The following is a 22,809-nucleotide window of genomic DNA, read 5'->3' on the forward strand; positions in this document are numbered from 1 at the left end:
ACATGTAATTCAAATATTCTACAAAGATATGGACTTTTCATAGCTGCAGAGGAACACTGTCGTTTTTCTAGTAATCTACTTGCTAGTTTATGCTTGCTAATTGCTTATAATGGAACTGCTAAAGAAAAAAGTTTGCACATTAATAACTTAGACGCGTGTGTACAGAAAATAGACGGAAGTACTTGAATTCCACTTACTTAGTGGATTTTCATGCTCTGCAGCAGTCACGCTGTAATAGGACAGCAGGAATGAAAAGGCGCTGCCTCCTGTGAGAACACAGGATGCCGTTTCAGCACAAGTTTAAATGATTATTTAAAATATATTTCCTTATAGGTGGTCAAGTACTTCCTAAAGAAAGGAAATGTTATGTTAAAAAGACTTCTAATAAAGAATATCCATAGGCAGATGAGGTGACAGAACTGCTTTGGGCCCCATAGGGTTCATTCATTTTACTTAACATATCAGTATTTAGGCAGGCTATGTGGCCCAGAGCCCTACGTTAAAATGTCATTTAATATAGTCCAGGTAATATTTTATTTACCTCAAATACTTTCTTCTTAACGAGACAGAGGAGTGTTTGACACGCTCAAGCAGCAGATGGTTTATACCAAATAAAGGTCCATTCTTTCTGGACTGGGACTGTTGACGGAAGGGAGTGGGTGAGAACTGAAGGCAGTGCAGGGGCAGTCAAGGCACAGGAGGCTTTGACTCCTCTCGGCTGGTTTTCAATGGGGTGAGGTTAGCACACAGAGCACTGGTAGTAGTGCCTAAAGACACTTTGGGTTGTCACAACTCAGACAGTGACACTGGAATCCAGTAGGAAGAGGTCAGAGATGATGTTAACAAAGCACAGGACAAAACTTGCAAAAGATTATCTGGCTCTAAAATAACAGTAGTTAGGAAGTTTTAACAAATTACACGCTCTAACTTATCACCAATATAAAAGCCAAAATATTTTCTAAACTCATTGTTAACTTTTATCTACTGACCACTTATGCACATATATACATGCATATAAATAACAGCTGTGATCTGGATATGATTTATGCGCTGTTCTGGTACTAGAAACTTGGTGCAGTTGGTGCTGATGGTGCAGGGTTTATATTCTTTAAAAACTTATCAGTGAGTTTTGCTAAACTACACACCAGCTTAAAACTGTTGCCAAAGATATTCCCATTAAATGTCTAGTAGGTGTCAATTAGAGAATTCTCTTGGAAACCACCACACTACTTCACTATTTTCTCCCCCCCCCCCCCCACTAGTGGTGGGGACCATGTAACTCACCTTCCATTGGTAGGATACTTTAGAGTAGAAGGCAGTGAGAATGATAGTGACGGTGACAGCCACTACCATGCAAACCCTGACACTTTATCACCTGACCTGGGGGAAGAGAACAGGTGGCCTAAGAGCTCTTTAAGGAAGAAATGTTGTGGGGCTGGAGAGACACCTCCACGCGGGAAGACAGAGCCTGGCACCATGAGATGGAAACCCCCTTAACGGTAGAAGGGAAACCCCACTCCACCACGCCAGCCTCGACCTCTTCAGTCACACCATGGGATGTATGTCCTCACATGTGCCCCGCCCCGTCACACACACCAGTAACTAAAAACAAAAAGATGTGATTTTTTGCAGTTCTTATTCAGGAGAAGTAAAAAGGAAACAATTGTGGTACAGTGTTTTAGATCTTAGAGGTCACTTCCTATGAAGTATCTTCTGTGGAACACATACTAAACAGTCCACACTCACGCAGCCACTCACCTCCGGCTTGGGAACGAAAGCTTTCCCAGGGATTGTGAAGAGGTGTTCAACACTGCAGAGGTACTGGGCCATGACAGAAAGACGGCTGCGCTGTTTGCTACCTGTGGTGGCTACGAGTCTCTACAAAAGGCCAAAAGATACATTTCAGCAAACCGACTAGAGAGAACAGAGCCAAAACTAGATGTTCATTTTTAAAGACAAATTATCTATGTTATTTTACACATACACACATGCATGCACACACATACACTTCCATGCTATGTGACATAAAACATGCAGACTTAGGGAACAAACATTAACTGAGACATATTGTAGAAGTATCAACTACATCATGTATAGTGCACTGAAAAAAAATCACAGTGGCAAACTGCTAGTGATTGTTGGAAAGTTTCAAGCCACTATTATACTGTATAACAGAAAGTCATACAGAAAACAACTACCATTTTATGAAAAAAATAGCAAACAACCAAGAATTATAAAGGTAATTTTACAGCAGGTATTTCCTTAAATAAAATAAAGCCTTGAATATTTAAGAACCTTTGAAATACAGGCTGTTCGTGACATAATTTATGCAAAAAATTAGGGCTTTTTCTTTTACCCAAATCACGAATTTTGAAACAAATTAAGTACATAACAAATTGATAAATGCAATTTGCATGAAAATTCCAACCAGAAATCTAAAAAGAACTTCAATTTATATATATATAAAATTAAACTCCAGATAAAATTATATAGTATCAAGAGTGGCCAAGACACTCCTAGAAAATATCAGTGTGCATGGGGGCCTCAGCCTGCCTGGTATCAAACTGAAGCAGGCCAGGTCAACAGGCCACAACCCTTAGACAGAGACCCGAGCACATGCGGGTACACATGCTGTGTGTGTCATACACGAGAGATGTGACTGTCTTAACAAAAGGACAGACCATTCATTAAGTGGTGTTGGTGTAATTAATCACATGCAGGAGAAAATAAGAGGTCCCAACTTTGTACCATAACAAAAGACAAACTGTAAATGAATTACTGGTGAATGAAACACAAAATTTAAGTCTTTTGCAAGTAATATGGATGACTCCAAAGTAGAGAAAAATGTCTTAAAAATGCAATGCCAGAAGCTAAAAAAGATGAATATATTTTTCTGTTAAAATTATTTTGAGTTCAAATAAAATACTCTCAAGGTATATCGTAGATTAAGAATGTATTTAGAGGGCCAAAGCATTAGTATTCACAATACAAGTGGATGCTTACATACTAGGCATTAAGAAAACAACCAGAAAATTGATAAGGCAAATCATTACAGAGCAAATAAATGAATTATAACCATTAACTGTGTTACATTTACAATAAATCAGAGCTGTGTAAAATTAAAATCACAAAAGTCTGTAATTTCACACTAGAGGAATATTAAAGATAACTAGTCAATGATGGAAAGTTTTAGAAGCTACAGGGACTCTATGCACAGTAGCAAGAGTGGAAAGGGCAGAGATGGCTATATACGCGTATTGGATGATAATTTCACAGTAAGTGCTAAAGTTCTACAGCATATATACTTACACAAGAAGCATATATACTTACACATGTGTGTATAGACACACACACACACACACACACACACATTACTCCATAAATGGAACATTATAATTCCATGAACATGAATGGCTAATAGTTTTGTCAACAAAATATGAAGTAACTATTAAAATGAGTAACAGAGATTACTAGCATAGGTTACACCCACCAACAGAATATAGCTTTTAAAATGGCAAAACCAAGCATGATCTGATGATGCTTACATACAAACCTTAGGGTTTCTGTGTGTGCCTACATATACACCTACAATATACAAACAGGCAATGTGTGCGCAGGATGAGTGCTGCTTTTAACATGGTTCAAAACACAGTGAAGGAGGGCTGCAGACACACGTGGCACTTGGTTGGTGGTAAAGGTGGTGGAAATGTGTTACAATTGGGTGAGACTGAGCAACAGGTACAAAGATCCCTCTCCTTTCTGAATGGATCATGTTTCTGTGTCCTTGGGCTCTGGGGACATCCCAAGACTCCAGTTAGCTGTTTAGGACCCAGGTCACAAACCCTAGTAATGAGCACAAACATCTGAAGCCAGGCACAGGCTGCTAGGGTCACAGCAGCACATCCATGCTAGGGTCATCAGCGCTTTCAGAGCAGCAGCTGTGCTAGCTTCCTCCCTCCTCCTTCCCTTAACTTACATCGCCTAATCTAACAGCTCTTTCTGTTGCTGCTTCTAACCTGTTCTGGGCATGAAAAATCATATAATCTGTCTTTTTACTTTTTACCTACTTTTTACCTTAAGTAAGATTAAATCAGATTTTGGAGTGCAGCAGAGATGGCACTCCAGGATCAGGGGATCCAATGGGGCCCCTGGGCACCAGGCATGGTTGAGGTACATATACATGCATACAGGTAAAACATTTCCATACACAAACAAGTCAAACAAGCAAAGCCAAATGGATGGGTTTTGGATGGGAAGTGGAGGAGTTTCTAAGTCGTGTCTGGAGATCTCAGCTGCTCCCTTGTCATCCAGACGCCATCCCCATCTCAGCAGCCCCTCTCCCGCCTTTCCATCTTAACTACCTGCTTATGTGCACTGGGAAAGTAGACATTATCAGGAGACTGAGCTCACGATAATGACTTGCTATAGCACATAAGACACAGAAAATGCTCTTCAGTATAAGATAAAAGATGTACACATTCTCACAAAAGTCCTCTTGCTTTGCCCACTAAGTGTTGGGATTCCAGGCACAGTTCACTGTGCTCAGTGATAAAGCAGATCTTTAAAACTAAATCCAGCAAGAATATAATCATGAACCTTAAAAAGGAGCCCTAGAGTTGGCTGTCCATCCCAGCATACATAGCTAATATGCTACTTTACATTTGAAATATGTTTCCAATGGTGAATTGAAAAGAATTTAACTAAAAATTCAACTTGAAAGGGATGGAATTATTTTAATTTGACTTAAAGCATAAATCTATTTTCCTCTGAGCATGAAGCACTTTGCAGACTCAGAGAGGGGGTGTTCTAATTTATAATCTAGACTTAATCTCTGCAGCAAACATACCAGGTCATGGAGATGACAATATGAGCCTTAGATTTTAATTTAGCAGAAAGCAACACTCACAACTGCCAATCCGTTGAACAAAAACTCAAGGCACGGTCCAGAAAGCCTGAAAAAACTTTACATTAAAAGCTACCCTCAGATGCTAATGACCTATTAACCATTTAATATTTATTACCATTTTTATGACAGATATTGCACAAATAAAGCTATGAACACAAAACTCCATCAATATATGATTTTTCACAATAAAAGGCCAAGAGAACAAATGAGTTAATTTTTAGTAGAAGGATATTATTAACCCTTATGTTTTAAAAGTCGCTCTAAGGATCAGAAAACAAGGCATGAAAGAATCCCCAAGGGCAGTATTTCCTTTACTTTTGACAGTTTCTGTTATTCATCTAAAATAACTGTAGGTACGAAAATGATACTTGTACTTGAGAAACTACAGTTTCCAACCAGAGACAATGAACTTCATGTCATTAATAGAGGGGTGACGTCTTCCCTACTAGGGCTGTAAGCATGACCAGCCAAAGGCTCCTGGAAATGCTAGAGAACAGAGGATGCTGCTGGACCCACTTAAAAAACCTATCATAGGCCCAGCACAATGGAGAACTTGAATTTCATGACTCTACTGGAACCAGATGACCTGGGCTCAAATTTGAGTACTCCACAACCCATGGAAGACAATGAAGCATGCCAAGCCAGTCTTAGCTACACAGAGACCATTACATGAGATGTGTTACGCTCTCAACTGCTGCTAAACAGTCCGACTCCATTTTCTGAGCTGTAAGACCATTTACACGCCCTTTAATGCGCCCAGGCTGAATCCTATAGCCCCAGAGACAAGAGTAAGAGGAATGTGCTTATTTGATTCTGTTTTATAATTCACAACAAAGTTGAGACTAAAAAATACATTCTGTGGCTAAAATACAGAATACTACACTCACAACTGCATTAGACAGTACTACTACCCAGTCTTCCCTTGAAACTTTCACCTGCAAAAAATGTGAAAGTCTGTTAAAAGGACCAGTATTACTCATACTTCTAATGCATTCCATAAATTATAAACTTGGTATAAACTCTATATTCATGCAAAAATTTAACTAAACCTTTGTTGAGGAAAAATAATTGCCTATGGTGAAGCCAAAACACTATCCCTGAAGCCACAGCTGCTAGCTGAATCACTGAACATGACTGCACTACTCAGGCCTGCTCCCACTGCTCCCACACTCTTCCTCAAAGAATTAAGAGAGCTCAATGCTTTGGATTTGTATTGTGTTGTTCAAGAATAAAAATATCAAATAATCCATCAGCAGAAGAGAACAAATCAGAGATGGCACCCTAACCACTCAGCTGTACCCTCCGCCTTTCCAGCATCACCTGCTGCTGCTCTACCCCCACCTGTACTTGATATTCTATTTATTTATCAGTAATTCAGTCTTAGACTTTCCCAAGCTTGTGTAACTATTCCCTCAATGCATGTAAGCATGACAGGTATTTGATCAAATTCCTGTCTTAACTGACCTGACCTGGGGGTTCTTCCTGAAGATCCCTCTCTGCTGGGACACCTCATCATTTCTCTGGTATCTCTAATCACAGCAATGCTTATCCGGGCTTTTGCAGAGTGCCACTGATAAGAGCCCAGTCAAGGGCAGAAGATAATAAATGGGCTGAGATTTATATGCTAACAAGAGTAAAACACAGTTTACTTTTACTGTACACAAAAATCAATCCCAAGTGAATTATGGTTAGAAAAGTGAACAGAAAGAAACCTTTATGATCTCTAGACATAAAATGATTTCTTCAGTAAGATATGAAATAGCCATAAATTAAAAATGGAAAATGTCTGATCTTTCAGAGAGGAGATGAGAGGGAGGGTGGAGAATGATGAAAGAGTTTTGGGTGTCTGCATGTGAACAGAATCAAAGTGCATTATCTAGGTGTGTGTGAACGTGTTAGAACGAAGCCCATTATTCTGTATAATTCATATATGTTAGTAAAAAGTAAAAGAACAGGAAATGTCAGATTCCCAAGGACACCGTAAAATGACAGCGATAATCTAAACAGAAAGGAAACCTGCAGCAGAGTGCAGTGATATGGGACTAGTACAGAGAATATGTAATCTGCTCTGCACGCGAGCAAACAGAAGACGATCCCACAGAGCCACCAGCAAGGACAAACAGTTCAGTGTAAAATACCCGAGTGACCCAAACATACAATGGTGCTCAATTTTTTTAAAAATTCTGCAAAGACAAGAATGAGTACAGCACATCTGTGGTGGTTTGAGTATGCCTAGCCCAGGGAGTGGCACCTGGAGGTGTGGTCTTGTTAGAGTGGGTGTGCCCCTGTGAGCGTGGGCTTTAAGACCCTCATCCTAGCTGCCTGCAAGCCAGTCTTCTCCTAGCAGCCTTCTGATGAAGATGTAGAACTCTCAGCTCCTCCTGCACCATGCCTGCCTGAATGCTGCCATGCTCCCACCTTGATGATGATGGACTGAACCTCTGAACCTGTGAGCCAGCCCCAATTGGTCATGGTGTCTCTTCACAGAGGTAAAACCCTAAGACAACACCATTATTCCTAGATTAATAAAAATGTGTTAGTCTAGTACTACCCGGAACTGGCAAAAATATGGATCAAAATGAACTCATGCACACACTATAGGAAGGAATGTAAAGGCCTGACGACTGCAGAACAGTTTAGAATGACCTAACAAGAATGAAGCCGTGTTTTACTTCTTATTCTATCTTATCCAAAGCTTGCCTCGTGCCTAAGAACTTTCATGACAGTTTTGTTCATAACACTGCAGAACTGAAACGAATCTTGGGTCCTCAGGCATGAGACTGGACAGATTATAATAGTGAAAGAGTGGGTAGAACATAGAGCAACATAAACAATTATAACTATGAGCACATGGGAATCCTACTAAGTTGTTTACAATAAACACACACGTTGTATGATTGCTTTGAGAGAAAGCTTAAGAGTGGACCAACCTAAAGTGTATGACATGCATGGACACAGATCTATGAGAAGGCCACAGAAGGGAACAATCCAAAACAGTCCTTGTCACCCGGGGACTAGGGAGCAGAGAGGAGGTGCAGTCAGTGAGGTGAGGCGGTAGGGCAGACCCTTTCCTTACGCTCGCTCTTGCTGTCATGTCCTGCAGGCTGCTGTCCTGTTCACCATGGAGTTCACTTTGTGAACTTAGAACACTCAGGCCGTGAGCAGGCACCACTGAGGTGGGGAGGGTGCGAGTATGTATGCGGGCTGACAATAATTCAGTCTCTACTGGGGGCATCTGGTAGTCATGCTGTTTATCTTCATTACAGGTCTTAACTTTAGGATGGCTTTTGTTGGCTTCTCTGTTTGTAATGGAAAAGCCTTACCACAGAAAACACGGTGGTGAATATGAAGTAGTCCTTTGTTTGGGAAATCTGGTCCTACCATGAAATGTCCAGAAAAAGAAGAGACTTACCTCAGCCACTTCCTTTTGAAACGTTAGCGTCATCTTAGTTCTGCCATAAACGAAAGGGCCATCTTTAAGAGAAATACTTTCAAGCCACTTGATAATCAGTGGAGTTGACACACTAAAAGGCAGATTTCCAATAATATGGACATTTGGAGGATCTGTTCGGTGGGAATGGCGGAGAAGACAATTTGGAATGAGTACATGAGCATATTCTGAATATTATCTTAATTAAATATAAATTTAACTGGATAATATGAGAATCAAAGGAAGGCATAAGAAAAGACACAATTCAGTATTTTTCAGTTCTTTTTAAATGCATTTCCTCACCCCCCCCCACAATGAGCTTTGTATTTATTGAGGAAAAATTCTAATAAAGTTTGCAAAATGAGGTGTTTTGAAGAAAAAAAATTTTCTTTAGATATGATGAGTTTAAAATATCTGTGGGGCTGTCAGATCATCAGATGCCCAGGAGGGAGATACAAGTTTGAGTCTAAAATTTGAGTGAATGCTTTAAATATTTAGGTAAGAAATAAAACTAGAGGGATAGAGTAATCTAGGCAAATCCTCTGCATGTGAAAATGCCCCAAAGAAAATCTCAGACTCAAACAAAGAAGTGGTTTAAACAGAAACAAAACAAAAAGATCTGCAAACCCCAAACCTCCAAACCACTGGCAAAGAAAAGTGAGAGTAAGTTCCCAAATGCTGAGGAGCATGGTGGATTCTGATAACTGCGAACCCTGTGCACAGGAGTCTTGAAGTGATAGTTGACAACCAATTGCATGACGGATGCAGACAGGTGGCTGTGAGCCTAAGGGCTGGGCCAGTGACAGAACTGTGGCCCTGTGCCCAGAGGGTCAGTCTGAAGGCAGAGACTATAAACAAGCTACTCTGAAGGAGCCTGACCCTGGGGAGGCCAGAGACACAGGAGTGACTGGATCTGTCAAAATCCCTTTCCACTTATTCTGAGAGGTTTTGTTAGCAATTCATAGGCCCTATATTATCTGATTTCCTAAGAGCTGAACACTGCAGGCAGCCAATGAATGTCTGCCTTGGCTAGTCAGAGTCACTGTCAAGGTCTATGGGTGGCTTGCTTTGCAACATTTGAAAGATAGTAACAATTATTTGTGTGTGGTATCATAAAACCAGTTTAACTGCACATAAACTAAAACTTGAAGATATGAGACAAGGATACTAGACTTAGGGAAGGCTCAACCAGGTATTGTAGCACACACCTGCAGCGCCAGCACTTGTGAGGCTAACACAGGAGGGTTCTCAAGTTCAAGATCAGCCTGGGCTACATGCGGATTTCTGGGCCACTCTCAGGTACAGTGTGAGACTCTGTCTTAGAAATATAAATCAGAAACACTAATCATATTTTGTTTAAATACAAAAAAATTACAATGCATAGCATTTAATTTTGTTTGGGTAATTTTAATAGAAATATATAAACACAAGTACTTTATTATAATAGATATGCAATAGCTGATACAAATATCTGTGACACACACACACAGCAAAAAACCAAACGAACGAACCTACTAACCACCTACTCCCAAACCAAAGACACTTACCATCTTCCCATTGTCTTCTAATGTTGTCTGGAAAAGCCTTTTCTATCTTATACGTCAGCACATCTCCATGAACAATGCGGAGTTTTCCAGGTGCTGCATCAGAAAGCATCTAGTTTACAAAAGGTCAATAAAGTGAGCTCGTAAACTTGAGGGCAGCAAAACTGAAAATCCTAATCCCGCCCAGCATTAGTGGGTGGGAAAGCTGAACACTGCGTGAGCACTGAGGAGCTGGCGGCACGGTGCTCTGGCCAATGAAACCACGGTGCTTCTGTTAACATTGTGTGGGGCTGGGTAGTAGAGAATCCTGCGGCAGGCAGCTCAGGACCTAACAAACAGCATAGTAACCTGACAATCAGAATGACCTGTGTTCCTGCGTGGGATTTACCATAACTTTTGACTTCTGTCTAGAAGAGTTAACATAACACTGAGAGACCTTTCAGTGAAATACTGAGGATTCATAGTATGACAATGGGCTAATTCAACATTGAATGTACACACAAGATTCTGCTTATACCCAAACTTTTAATGTAATCTCTGAGTAAACCCAGACTAAGCAGGCCAGGCGGCATGTGATATTCTGAGACCCTTCTTGTCCAGAGCATCCTTACTTTTCTGGATCACAGTCACTGTCAACCTGAGGATAACCCTACACACCTCTGCAGCCATTACCTCTCAGCCTATTTCTGTTTCTGATCCTGTTTCCCTTTTCCCTCAGACTTTCTTAGCACAAAAGACAACAGTAAGGACTTGGGACTTAGCTCTAGGGTTGAATACTTGTCAGCATATGTAAATCTGTGCGGTCCACCCAGCTCCACCAAACCAAACCACAAAACCTTTTCTTTTTCTTTAACATCATATACTAAAAGTTGGCCTTAGCTCAAATGAGCCCCAAGACCGAACCACACTGAGTGTGAAACCCTGCACCCACCGCAAACCTTCTTCTTGCTCTTGTTGCTATAATGAAAGCCATGCAGCCCCTGAGCTTCAAGTCAGTGAGCAGCAGCACTGCTGAGGCAGGCTGTGTGGAGACCGGTGACCCTCTCCACAGTCGCAGTTCCCTGCTCGGAGTACCTTGCTTCCAACTTAGTTGCTGAGCTCAGAGGGATAGCCTCGGACTATGTAGGGATGGCCAACAAGTTCCTGGAGATTTCTGCCCCTGCTCTTTGTCCCTCATCAGTAAAGATATTTCCCCTAACACTTTCCTTTTGTCCATTTCAAAAAATGATCAAAGGTTGAGAGAGCCCTCAGAGAAGCCTGCGGAGACCCTGGAGTAGGCACAGACTTGCTCCCCTCTGTTTATCCTAGGGCAGAGAGGAGCCCCAGGAGCCAGGCCACACCTTGATTGCTTCCAAGTTTGCTCCCTGTGCCTTGCCACAGTTCTGGACAGCCCTGAATGTGCTGTGGCTGCTGCACATGTGTAGGTTTCTTTCTCTTTGACAGCTATGTTTCTTTGGGGAAGATCTGTTTCTTGCCTCCTTAGGGGTGTCCACAGTGACAGCAGTACATAGCAGGTGTTTAACATGCATTTACTAAGCAAAAGAGTATGTAGACACTATACTGAAAACTACTGTATAAGCTTGTTCCCAAAATTTGTGGGGTACAGGAATCTATCTCAGTAAAAAAATAAGGCAAAATTATACAAAACAATAATTTGAAGTACATATCTGAAATGCCTGTATTAGCAGAAGGGTGATCATTTTAATTTTGATCAGTTAATTTGATATGGTTCACCAAAATAATTGCATACATCTGACATTAATATACTCAAGGATTATTTTAAATCACCATGGTTTGCTAAAATTTAACCAATCAGTTTCAGATAATCTGTTTTAGAAAACATAGTAATTTTAAGATATTTAAACTGAGAAGGTTCTTAAGAGCTGTTTGATAACTATATAAACAGTAGATTTAATGATAACATTTACCAATAATGGAGAGGACTAAGTTTTTTCTGCAATTATGCTTCACATAATTAAAACAAAACAAATTAGCATTTCAAAAAACAAAGAGGCAGAACGAAAAGCTTTTGTTATACAATGTCAATGTATAAAAAGTAATTAAGTAATCAGTAATTGGGACTAAAGCAAAACAATGTAAACCTGCCTCTTTGGCATTAATTGAAATGTTCTGATCACTGTGTTTGAAATGTTAATTTTTTCCATATTCTCACACAACTGCATACTAAAGCTAACAAAAATAGCAATAAACTTTTCTTTCCTCTCCAATACAAAGTTGTATTTCTATTCGATTTATTTTGGAAGGTTTAACACTCAGCCCAGACAAACCAAATCTACTATGTAGAAGGTGTTCTCCTTGACAACTGTGTAGCTTAGCTTCCCTTGTCCAACTGGTCGCTGCAGGAGGAAAGAGCTGGAGAGATGCCTGAGGCAGTTATGGGGTTGGGAAGATATGCTGACCCAAGGAACTGGTATCATGATTATAGAGAGCGACCTTTTAAACACCTAAAACAAAACTCAGCAGCAGCACAGATTCCCTGTTCCCAACCAGAGATGAGGGAAAACTGTTCTCATCAGATCCTGCTACTATGGGGTGGGAGAAATCACTAGTACACTTCCAGAACAACCCCGAGTGTTACACTTTAACACCTGGAGGCAAAGGAGAGGATCAGAGCCCAGCCAAGCATGCTAACAGGTGAGTGTCTGCACAGCCACTCTCAAGGTGTTCTACTATTTTAATGTTAATTTTCAATATATTCTTCTAAAATGGAATGTGAAATGGCTTTGAGTCAAGGATTTCACTAAGGCTAAAAAAAGTAAAGAGTCAACTCATAAAAAGGAGAAGCATACATGTAACAATGACCCCACCAACATTATCAGAAATGTTAACTCCTGGCATGCATAATGGCAGATATAATTCTTACTCTGTGTTAGAAGCAACTACACCAAGTCCCCAAGAGAGAAAACGTTTCTTCTCTATTAGGTTTTGTATAGGTACATGAAGCAATATAATGGCCACGCCTTTAACGACGGTCAGGAAGGTCAGGAAACAGAAGCAGATGCAGCCTTTCCTCTGAGAATGCAAAGCTCTGAAGGTTGTTTCTCCAGGGCAATAACTATGATCTACCTAGGTGGCTTTTTGGAAACTTAATTTGATGAGGAAAGAACTCAGGCAATTCTTGGAAGTTAGGCAGAAATTAAAGTTTCTCTGAGAACAAAAAGAACCATATCAGATAGCTGTTTGGTGTGCTTCGGGCCGCCTTCGCACCGTAAGGAGCGCAGAGCAGTGGGGGCTAAGTATTAATTACCGGCGTCCTAATTGTCATGGAATGGAGCCCAAATCCTGCTGAAATAAATACTAGCCAAAGGGCTGGGGAGAAGTCTAAAGCAAGCATGACAAGAATCCCAGGTATATGAGCAATAGAAAGTTAAAAATAATATCCAAACTAGATGGAGAAATGTGGGACTTAAGTAACTTTCCTCACGCAGTATTCACACCGCCACAGCCTGCCTGTACTCTAGGAAGGAGCTTGCGGAAGTGAGGCACTTTTCCTGAGGACCTGAGGACTGAGCAGGGGTTGTGGAGGGCGTCCACCCCTCACTGCAGGATGACTTTCCACTTGGGATCTGCAGCAGCACAGCCTGCTTCTGTGTTCATCTCTACACCTGATTCACCTGGACTAAGGAACCACTGGCTGTAAATGACCTGCTTACTGTGGAGGTCTGTCCTATGATTTACTATGGTAACTTACACGTTTATTTAACGTAGTCAGACTAATAGAAAGGCAATCTTCCTTTCTAAAACTGTACTACAGATAAAAAGGCTATAAAATCTCATTATCTTTATAATTAAAAGCAGGCTTTTCTGCCACACATCAAAATGACTTTTTAATAAGGGAACACTTTATAAAGCAACAGGAAGGGAGATATTATAGGAACCATCCGTCCGTCCGTCCGTCCGTCCGTCCGTCCATCCATCCATCCATCCATCCATCCATCCATCCATCCACTGGCTCCAGCCCAACAGGTAAAAGGAAACTATGGTACAGATGGGAAAGGCAAAGCTAGGACAGCTTCAATAACAGGGAGAAGGCTAGCAAGGGGCCCATCTCAGATTTACACAGCAGTCATTTGATTTTTGCAATCCTGGGAACTTTCCTCCACACCTTTCCAAAAAGCCCGAGCCGTGCTAACAGAAGCCCGGTGATGCCGTGCTGACATAATCAATGACTTCCGTTGTGTCTCAAAATTCCACAAAGAGAGGACATAACCTATTGGTTGAGATGAACCCTTGAGCTTCCTACACTAAAGTGCAGTATTAGACACCACACTCTCCTTCCTTAAGTCAGTAAGTAGATACACACACACAAATAATTTTCAGGCATTTGTGTGTACTTTACATACAAAATGCTAATTCTTTGTTCTACACTATAAAATAAATTTGAATAAATTTGCCATTGTACACTACACAAATGTATTTTTTGACAATGAAATAAAAATAAAAAGATATATGGAAAAATGCAAACTAAAAGGCTCATTTCTAAATGGCCCACAAGTCAAATACCAATCAAAAGGAAAACAGGCTAAATGGGCATTTTCTTCTGAAAATTTTCTATAACACTAATATCTCTAAAGTAAAAGTATTCACTGGTCAACTCTTCATAAACATTAGCTGTCTTATTCTAGTTGCTAGTAGGTGAAACAAACAGAAAAGGGAAAATTACTTTTAATGGAATTAAAGAAAAAACATGATACATAAAAATTTGTGGTTTTCTGACAAAGAAGAAATTTATAGCATTATAAATTTATAAATTATAACATTACATGCTAATATTCAAATAGCTTGCTAAAAATTATTATGAGAAACACACACACACACACACACACATATTATAGAAAAAGTGTCGCATCAATGACTCGGTAACTGCCTGCCTTACAATAGCTACAGAGAAAACAACAAATTAAACCAGGGTAAACAGAAAATGAGATCTCAGAGCAGAAGTCAACACCACTGAAAACAGAAAAGTCAGTGAAATTATAGCTGTATTTTTAGAGATCAATAAAGTCAACTAATCTATAACCAGGTCAATCAGAAAAGTAAATAGGTATATATAAAGGACCTGTATCATAGAAAGGAGGAGTGCCATTACTATAGATTTTACATATGGTTGGGCTAATATTAAAAAAATTACAATTCACCATATCAACACATTAAAAAGAAAAATATTTCAATAACCCCAGAAAAAGCTTTCCTGCCCCACAAATCCAATATTTATTGATTGGGGGAAAAAAAAGAAAGAAAAGAAAAGAAAATGGCATCCCTTAGCAAACTAGGACAGAAAAGAGTTGCTGGGCTGGAGGGGACCTAGGACAGAACCCCACATGCAGAACAAAGTAGACTATCAGAACCTAGTCTATCCCTAGGTCTTTTAGTGTAGAAAAATAAAGGCATGCACCTACAAAAATGTTACATGCTAATATTCAAATAGCTCACTATGCAATTGTTAAGAATGCCCATCAAAAGGAGAGTATTTATAAAATGGAGATATTCACACAGTGGCATATTATATAGCAACAAACAGAGAAAGTTGCTGATAAAAACCTCAGCATGTGTAAAAATTATTATAAGACACACACACACACACACACACAACATTAACTAAAAAGTGCATACAAAATTACTATAGTCATATATAATGCAAAATAAGAGGATAAAAATCTTCCTTTCCGGAAAGGTAATCAGGTGTCAAGGACAGGCAAAGGGGGAGGAAAATAGCGCCTTGCAAGGACCACATTCTCATAATGGTCCAGTAACTTGAGTGTCTCCTCTATGTCTGGTTTATTCGCACTCAACTCAATCTCAATGAAACTGGAAAGCAAAGTGCTTACTGGTATACACTTCAGAAATATCAGCTATCATCATAATTACTAATGTATGAAACAAAAATTGAAGAATCTGGACTCCTTGCCACTCCCAGTTCACAAATGGGAGAAATCTATTGCGGCTTCAAGCTCCCTGAGACATCCATTGTAACATCCCCTTACTCCAGGGCAGAGAGGACCCCTCAGTCACAGACATGCAGGCAAAGCAAATGACCACAAGGCACCGACAGAGGATCACACAGCCTCAGTGGAACAGTACAAGATCAACAAGAGGCAATGTATTGGTTTTGGCAGACTCCTGGATCAACTCAATCACCACAGGTGTTCAAGACATGGGGACAATAACTTGAAGCTCAAAAACATTCAATACAGCCAGGCATGGTGGTGCACACCTTTAATCCTGGCACTCAGAAGGCAGAGGCAGGCAGATCGCTGAGTTTGAGGCCAGCCTGGTCCACAGACTGAGTTCCAGGACAGCCAGGGCAAAGCAGAGAAACCCTGCCTGGAAAACCAAAAAGAGTCATTGAATGATTACCAAGTATCAGACATCCACTAAATACTAGTAACAATTCCATGATTCACTGAATGATTACCAAGTGTCAGGCATTCACTAAATACTAGTAGCAATGCTATGTGTAAAACAAGGCAGAATACATAGGACTCTCCACCCACAGGCACACACAAGTCACACAATCTAAGTCATTCCTGCATCCAGGGGTGAGCATGAATGTCCCTAACCATGAAACTCACCTGTGCTGCTTTCACACACTGGACGTGTGGCCCTACCCTTCCAACACATAGAAGGGACACTCCATGCTATCATCAGGTGCTGTTCCCCACCCCCACCCCCAGCCTAGTGCCTATTCTGTAACAACTGAATTAAGCTGCAAATGACACACTTTCAGCCAGAAGATACTTTATAAATTATTACACTTCCTTTAAATAGTAATTTTATTAGCTTAGGAAACACTAAAATGGAATCCTTAAAACAGATCACCTATTTCTGCTTTTACTCAATTTTATGATTAATTTAGGACATCTAATAGAGCATAGCTTTACACAGTGAAACATTCTTTACAGGAAAAAGAAGCCTATTTGATAATTTAGTACCCATCATTTCTTCTTAAGGCAAGTCCCGTTCCTGTAAGGAAGACACTAAGAATTCATTTTGCTGCTTGTGAAATGGCTGAGGAATCAAATGTATATTCCTGTGATTTATCTTGGATTAGCTTTGATATTTAGACAAAAAACAGTATAAAACTTCTTGATAATGTTACTATTTACTTTTACTATCAAAGGACACATTTAGTCAGCTGCTAAGATACATCCACAACAGTCAATGAGGATTTTATCTCCCACATGAGACATTGTTGGATGTCTGCTTTGTAGGAGAGACACAGAAGAATAAAGCCCCAGATCTTTATTCCTGTGTTACTTACACTGTGAAGGGACAAGACAGGCACTGAAAGGAGCACTACAGACACGGTATGCACAAGGATGGCGGAACTAAGGAGGGGGAGCAGCAGGGACTCCGGGATGGGGTTGGGTGACAGAACCTCTGGGGGGGGGGAGGGTTTGCTCTTCTAACAGCTAGTCTTTAGACATCTTTAGTTCAATGAACAGAGGGGACTGTATAAGTTAATATGGGGATTAATACAGATTTTATTCACCCTCTGATTAATGGGAAAGGTGTGTATCACAGACGGGCATATCACAGATGGGGAGATTAGAAAGCCCCTTTGAAGGGTGAGAAAGTCAGTGTTTTCTGCGTCCACTGAGCTAAAAGAGTAAACAAGGAGAACGAGTCGGCCACCACCAGCTTCTTTTTGTCATCACACAATCTCATCAAAACCAACATTATTCTTATTCTACTGCCAACTGGGATGTGGCTCTTAAGCAAAACACCTCACACTATTAAATATCATATTTGTTCAGGACCATTTGCCACATATTACTCCCAAAATTAAGTTAGCAATCTGAAATGAAATCTGATGGGCAACTAGCTACAATTCAGTATTATGCAATTATTTAACAGAGGAAAACTAGATGAAGGTAGTTGAGAAAAAGAAAACCACTACATTTCTACAGAAGCCAAGTGCCCACAAAATCCTAGATTTTAAAAAAAATTTCTCAAACTATTCTAACATACACACACATAAATATTTGTATTTATTAGTTTTAAGCCAACACGCCTTTTCTTCAGCTGGAAGGATGTGAATAATCTTACTTTTCTGTTATAGTGCCATAATAAACTGCTACTCACAGGTGCCTAAAGCTCAGGGCTTTCTTAAAGTTTTAGAATTATACAGGAATCTAAAGGTCATTCGGTCATCAAGTATGCTTTATGAGGGATTTCTGCACAAGATATCTGATATAATCTGTCCCATGGTTTGCCAATGTTTCAAGAACTCAACATCCCCTTATTTCAAACCCTCAAACCTGCCTTCTTTAATCTCCAGGTACTTGTTTCACACCGTCCCTGGAACAATCAAAGCAAACTTACTCTCCACAGCCAGGCAGCGTGAAGACACTCACTCCAGTGCTTGCCCAGTCAAGGTGAGGCGTCCCTAGTGCCCAGGTGTCTAAAACTGCACACAGAAATTCCACTCAAACTCAACTACAGTCCTAACTGGTGCAACTGCTTTCTTCATATGGAAAAATTCTCTTGTAAAAATGCTTCAGCTCAACCAACCAATTCCCCTGGATGAGGCCCAAGTATTTATCCTCTCAGTGTTTTGAATGGGGAGATGCTTTTTGAAGCCTAAAGAAAGTTCTTCAAAGTCATGCCAACTGGTCACTACTATTGACAGTTACGTATTTTTATTGCTTTCTAAAGAACTGAGCCGTGATATGCACAGCTTAGAAATGGTTAGTTTATTTAGCATCCACGCGGAAAGTGCTTTTACTCCAGCTCTAACCAACAGACCGTTTGGGGATTCCTGTGTGCAATGCAGCTTTCTAGCCCTCTGTAGACTACACAACCCTAACCCGTGAACTAGGACCTGGAGAGCTGCAGTTTGATGAATTGCCGGCCCAGTCCTTGGACAACATGGGGACTTTGGAATCATGGCCCGAGACTTCACCTGGTTTATGCCTGTTGGGAAAAAAAGACACTTTTTAAGCATCTCACCTGTAATCCTGGAATAAACCGGGTGTCCTTTTCAGCCACCAGAAGCTCTGCAATATCGGCATTGAGGATGGATCTTGTGATCCCCCCGGGCCCGGGACCCACTTCGTAAACATAAACATCTGCCAGATTGCCAGCTTTCCTTACAATTTTGTCTAAGTTTAAAAAAAAAAAAAAAAGAAGTTTTAGTTACCTTTATTATCACAGTAAACTTCGTAAGAATTCTCAATAGCCACTAATTGATTTTTTAGCTTTCTAAACCAATATAATCATCATCAATATCCTATACCACTGTACTGCACCAGTCCCTTAACCGAGGAGGATTATCCCGGCAACTTCCTTAACTACCTCTCCAACCAGGCCCTGAGCCCTGACTGGCTGACCAGGCAGTATTTCATTATAGCCCTTGCAAGTCACACTCTGACTCCTCACACACGCAGTCTTCCATCCACACAGGCATGGCTCCAAGAGGAGAATACCGTGAGTCCCCACTTCACCTATGGTCATTTGGAGGTCAGAATGACAGCCTCAATAAATTCCCACATCACTGACTCTGAAATTTGAATTCTTCATCATTTCCAGAAAAAAAAAAAAGTTTGGATTTACTACTGGGAATTTTAAGCCTTACAAATACTCATGTTAAAATGGATTTACTAATTGTTCGGTTAGTTTAAGCTGGCAGAACCTAAGAAATCACATACACAAAAGTAGCCACTGCAACTAACCATCGCTCTGGAATAAAATACAAGGGACTGGTTTTATGAACTGCAGGATATTAAAATTCACACAACTGGGCCTCCTTGGATGGTGGAAATTTTGTTACTGAATATACAGTAGCACTTCTTGTCACTGTATACTGACATTGTACAGTCCCAGTTGATGGTTATTATCCATCTAGGCAAGCTTAAAGGCAAAATGTTGTTTAGCTATTCCCAAACAGTATTGTACTGTATAGCTTCAGTGAGGAGAGCAGCACCCGTGGCCAGCTATGCATCTTGCTGTGTTCATGCCTTTACCTAATTCCTGCAGATACCATTCTAATTTGTCTGAACCGCATGCTGTCCTTGTCTATTGCTTAATAGACATATTTAATAGACATTGTTTGTACAATGTCATAAAGAAAAGCAAACGGCTGGGAGAGGACCTCGAACCAAGGTGTGGATTCTAAAACCAAATCATTGTTTTGTTACAGGTTACCAATGGGTCTCTCAGAGAGAATTAGAAATGATTTATTAAGCCAGAAAATTCTGAACTTAATATTCTCAGCTTAAAAAGTGCAAAGCAACAACAGGTGCGGCAGTGGTTTCATTCTTAAGCTTCGAAGGAACACTCCAAGTGCAACCAGATATCAAAGACGAGGTGTCACACCCCTAAGTCAGGGCTTCAACCTTGCTTTACCTGAGCTCACTAGGACAAGTACCTTTATTTACTGTCACTCTGGTTCCCATACACAACAAAAAATAGACTGAATAAAGGACCTAAGCATCTGGAACTTAGTCCCGGGGATGCGCATGAGAACATAAATGGAAATGAATGGCTGAATGGCTGGTGATGTAATTCAATTAATTGGTAAGAGTGCTTGTCCAACATGCATGAAGCCCTGGGCTCATAGTCAGCAGTCAGTGAGCATAGTGGCATGTGCTTTTAATCTTGGTATTTGGGAGAAGGCAGGAGGGCCAGATGTTCTCTAACACCTGGCAGATAGTGAGTTTGAGGCCAGCCTTAGACACAGGAGACTGCATTTCAGCAGAGCATGGTGCTTTATATTTAATATGTGCTAATGACTGGGAGAGGATGCTAGAACCAAAGACTCTAGAAGCAGGTATCTTAAGGTTGTTCTTGTAGACCTTTCTATCCAATAAAAGTTGAGATAAGTTAGCTGTTTTATCCAAATTAATACTGCTACGGGTAGAATAATAGGCTCCAAAAGAAATAAAAATAACTTATGCTTTGTAATCAAAATAACTTATGCAAAAATAACTTATGCAGGTAATTAAAATCGACTGTGCGCGCGCGTGTGTGTGTGTGTGTGTGTGTGTGTGAGAGAGAGAGAGAGAGAGAGACACGCTGCCCCTTTTAACTCAAGGAGAGGGGTTAAAATGCTAAGTCCTCCAACAGTCAACTAGCGCCTTTATTTGCAACAGATGGATCTTATTCTCAAGTGGAGAGCATCACTATGACGTAGGTGGTAAGTAAACCAGCAAAACACTTGTGAAAACTCATCAAAACATGGGTGTCAAACTGGTGACCTTCACCCTATATAAATTTAACCGCGTAAAAGTTATTTTTTAAAGAAGCCGGAGGATGTCAACTCACTAACTGCAGACTCAAGGCTGTTGTTGCTCCAGTATCACAGTCCCAGCATTGGCACGAGGGAGCTGTAGGCACCGTTTGGTTAGTATGACTTTAGAGAGCGAATCTCCATTCCCTACAGGGATCCCTAGACTTAGGTGAACGTTTATCCTATTACTCTTTTGGATTCTTTTTGAAATAAGGGTCCTTCTGTTTCTAACTGGCGGCAATCCTCCAGCCTCTGCTCCGCGAGTGCTGAGATTACAAACACGCTTTACTGCGCCGGGCTAACGAGAGGCAGACTGGGAACGGTGTGAAGGGCAAAACGGCACTAATTCAAATTCCCGCTCATCATAAAGCGCGCGGGAGGCAACTCCGCCCGCAAGAGTGGACCTTAGCCCGCGAGCAGGACCGGAGGAGCAGCGCTTGACTGACAGCCGCCCGCCCCAACCCGCTCCATCACCCGCCCGCGCCCACCCGGGGGGCGAACTGACGACTCAGCCACCTGTCAGCCTCAAGTCCAGGAGGAAATTCTGGGAAAGCTGCTTCACCGCTCTCAGTCCGAACAACTTAATGATCTCCCGAATGGTGGGCAACGGGGGAAGGCGGAAAGTGCCGAGCTTCCCCGAGGCAGCCATGATACAGACACAGACAGGCCCTGCGCCGCGGCTGAAAATTTCCACGCTGCGCAGGAGGCGGGGTTTTAGTGACGATTGCCCGCCTCTGAGGCCACCTTATTGGGTGGAGAAAATTGCCGGAAATGACGAAGTGACAGGAAGTCTGTATGTACTGGGAGCTCAGGATAGCGTCAGGCTGAAAGCGGTGCAGGCTGGGAGAGGACAGAGGGCGGAGTACAGGAGGAGGCGTGGTCTTTGTAACCCCGCCTCTGGGAGGCTCCGTAGGCCTTTGACGTTGCAAAAGCTTGACTTTTGATTTGTAGCAGGAAAGATGGTGATTGGTTGCTTGCTGTTTGTGGACAGGTTTTCCCCGTAGGCTAGATATATATTTTTTTAATTTCCTCGCGTCCATCGCTTCTCTGAGCCGCAGTTCTTCTGTTAAGTAGCTCAAAATTGTGAGCCCCACATGAAAGCGGTCACTCTGTGCATGGTCATGGCATAAGGTCAACTTGCTGTCAGCAGCAGCCACTAGAATGCAGATCCTTTTGAGCAATCAAAATGTATCCAGTTTAGGAGAAACCTCACCTTTTAAAAAATTAGCGTATATTAATTTTTACAAAGGTATTGTTTGTGACCCAAACATACGCATAAGACACTGTGGTCATATTTACTCCTTTTATTACTGTCAGTTGTTCCCCTCTCCATTTTTCTGTTCCTGATAGTTCTTTTACTACCATATTGTAGGGGTTGGGGGAGCACACGGTATTCTTGTCTGGCATTGGCATAGATCCTTATGTTAAATGAACTTCATTCAGCCATAGCATGTCTCAGAACTTAGTTCCATAGAGAACCGTAGGCTCATTAGCTGAAAACCTAGTTTAGGACTTAGGTTTTTGAGCAAATGACTGAATACCACCCAGTTAACAGCACCTCAGATTTAACCAATAGCAAGAGAACAACTGACTCAAGTAAAGCAAAGCAGCTAACCATAACCAGCTACACTGTGTCTCTAGATAATTTCTCTTTTCTTGTCATTGAACAATGCCTGTC

At 41.1% G+C, this 22,809-nt stretch overlaps 1 protein-coding gene across 1 annotated transcript in view; it reads right to left on the reverse strand.

The window, feature by feature from the left end:
* Positions 1 to 21,816, reverse strand: part of Tfb1m (transcription factor B1, mitochondrial) — a 46,088-nt gene extending 24,272 nt beyond the window's left edge. The window contains exons 1-5 of the mRNA XM_052169694.1: positions 21,648 to 21,816; positions 18,854 to 19,005; positions 9,884 to 9,992; positions 8,319 to 8,470; positions 1,759 to 1,878 (exon numbers count right to left, since the gene is read on the reverse strand). Coding sequence (XP_052025654.1) covers positions 1,759 to 1,878; positions 8,319 to 8,470; positions 9,884 to 9,992; positions 18,854 to 19,005; positions 21,648 to 21,780 — 666 coding nt within the window. The 5' untranslated portion in view covers positions 21,781 to 21,816. The remainder of the gene's footprint in view (positions 1 to 1,758; positions 1,879 to 8,318; positions 8,471 to 9,883; positions 9,993 to 18,853; positions 19,006 to 21,647) is intronic.
* Positions 21,817 to 22,809: the final 993 nt, after the last annotated feature.

The sequence above is a fragment of the Apodemus sylvaticus genome, chromosome 23, assembly GCF_947179515.1.
Source record: "Apodemus sylvaticus chromosome 23, mApoSyl1.1, whole genome shotgun sequence".
Classification (NCBI taxonomy): Eukaryota; Metazoa; Chordata; class Mammalia; order Rodentia; family Muridae; genus Apodemus; species Apodemus sylvaticus.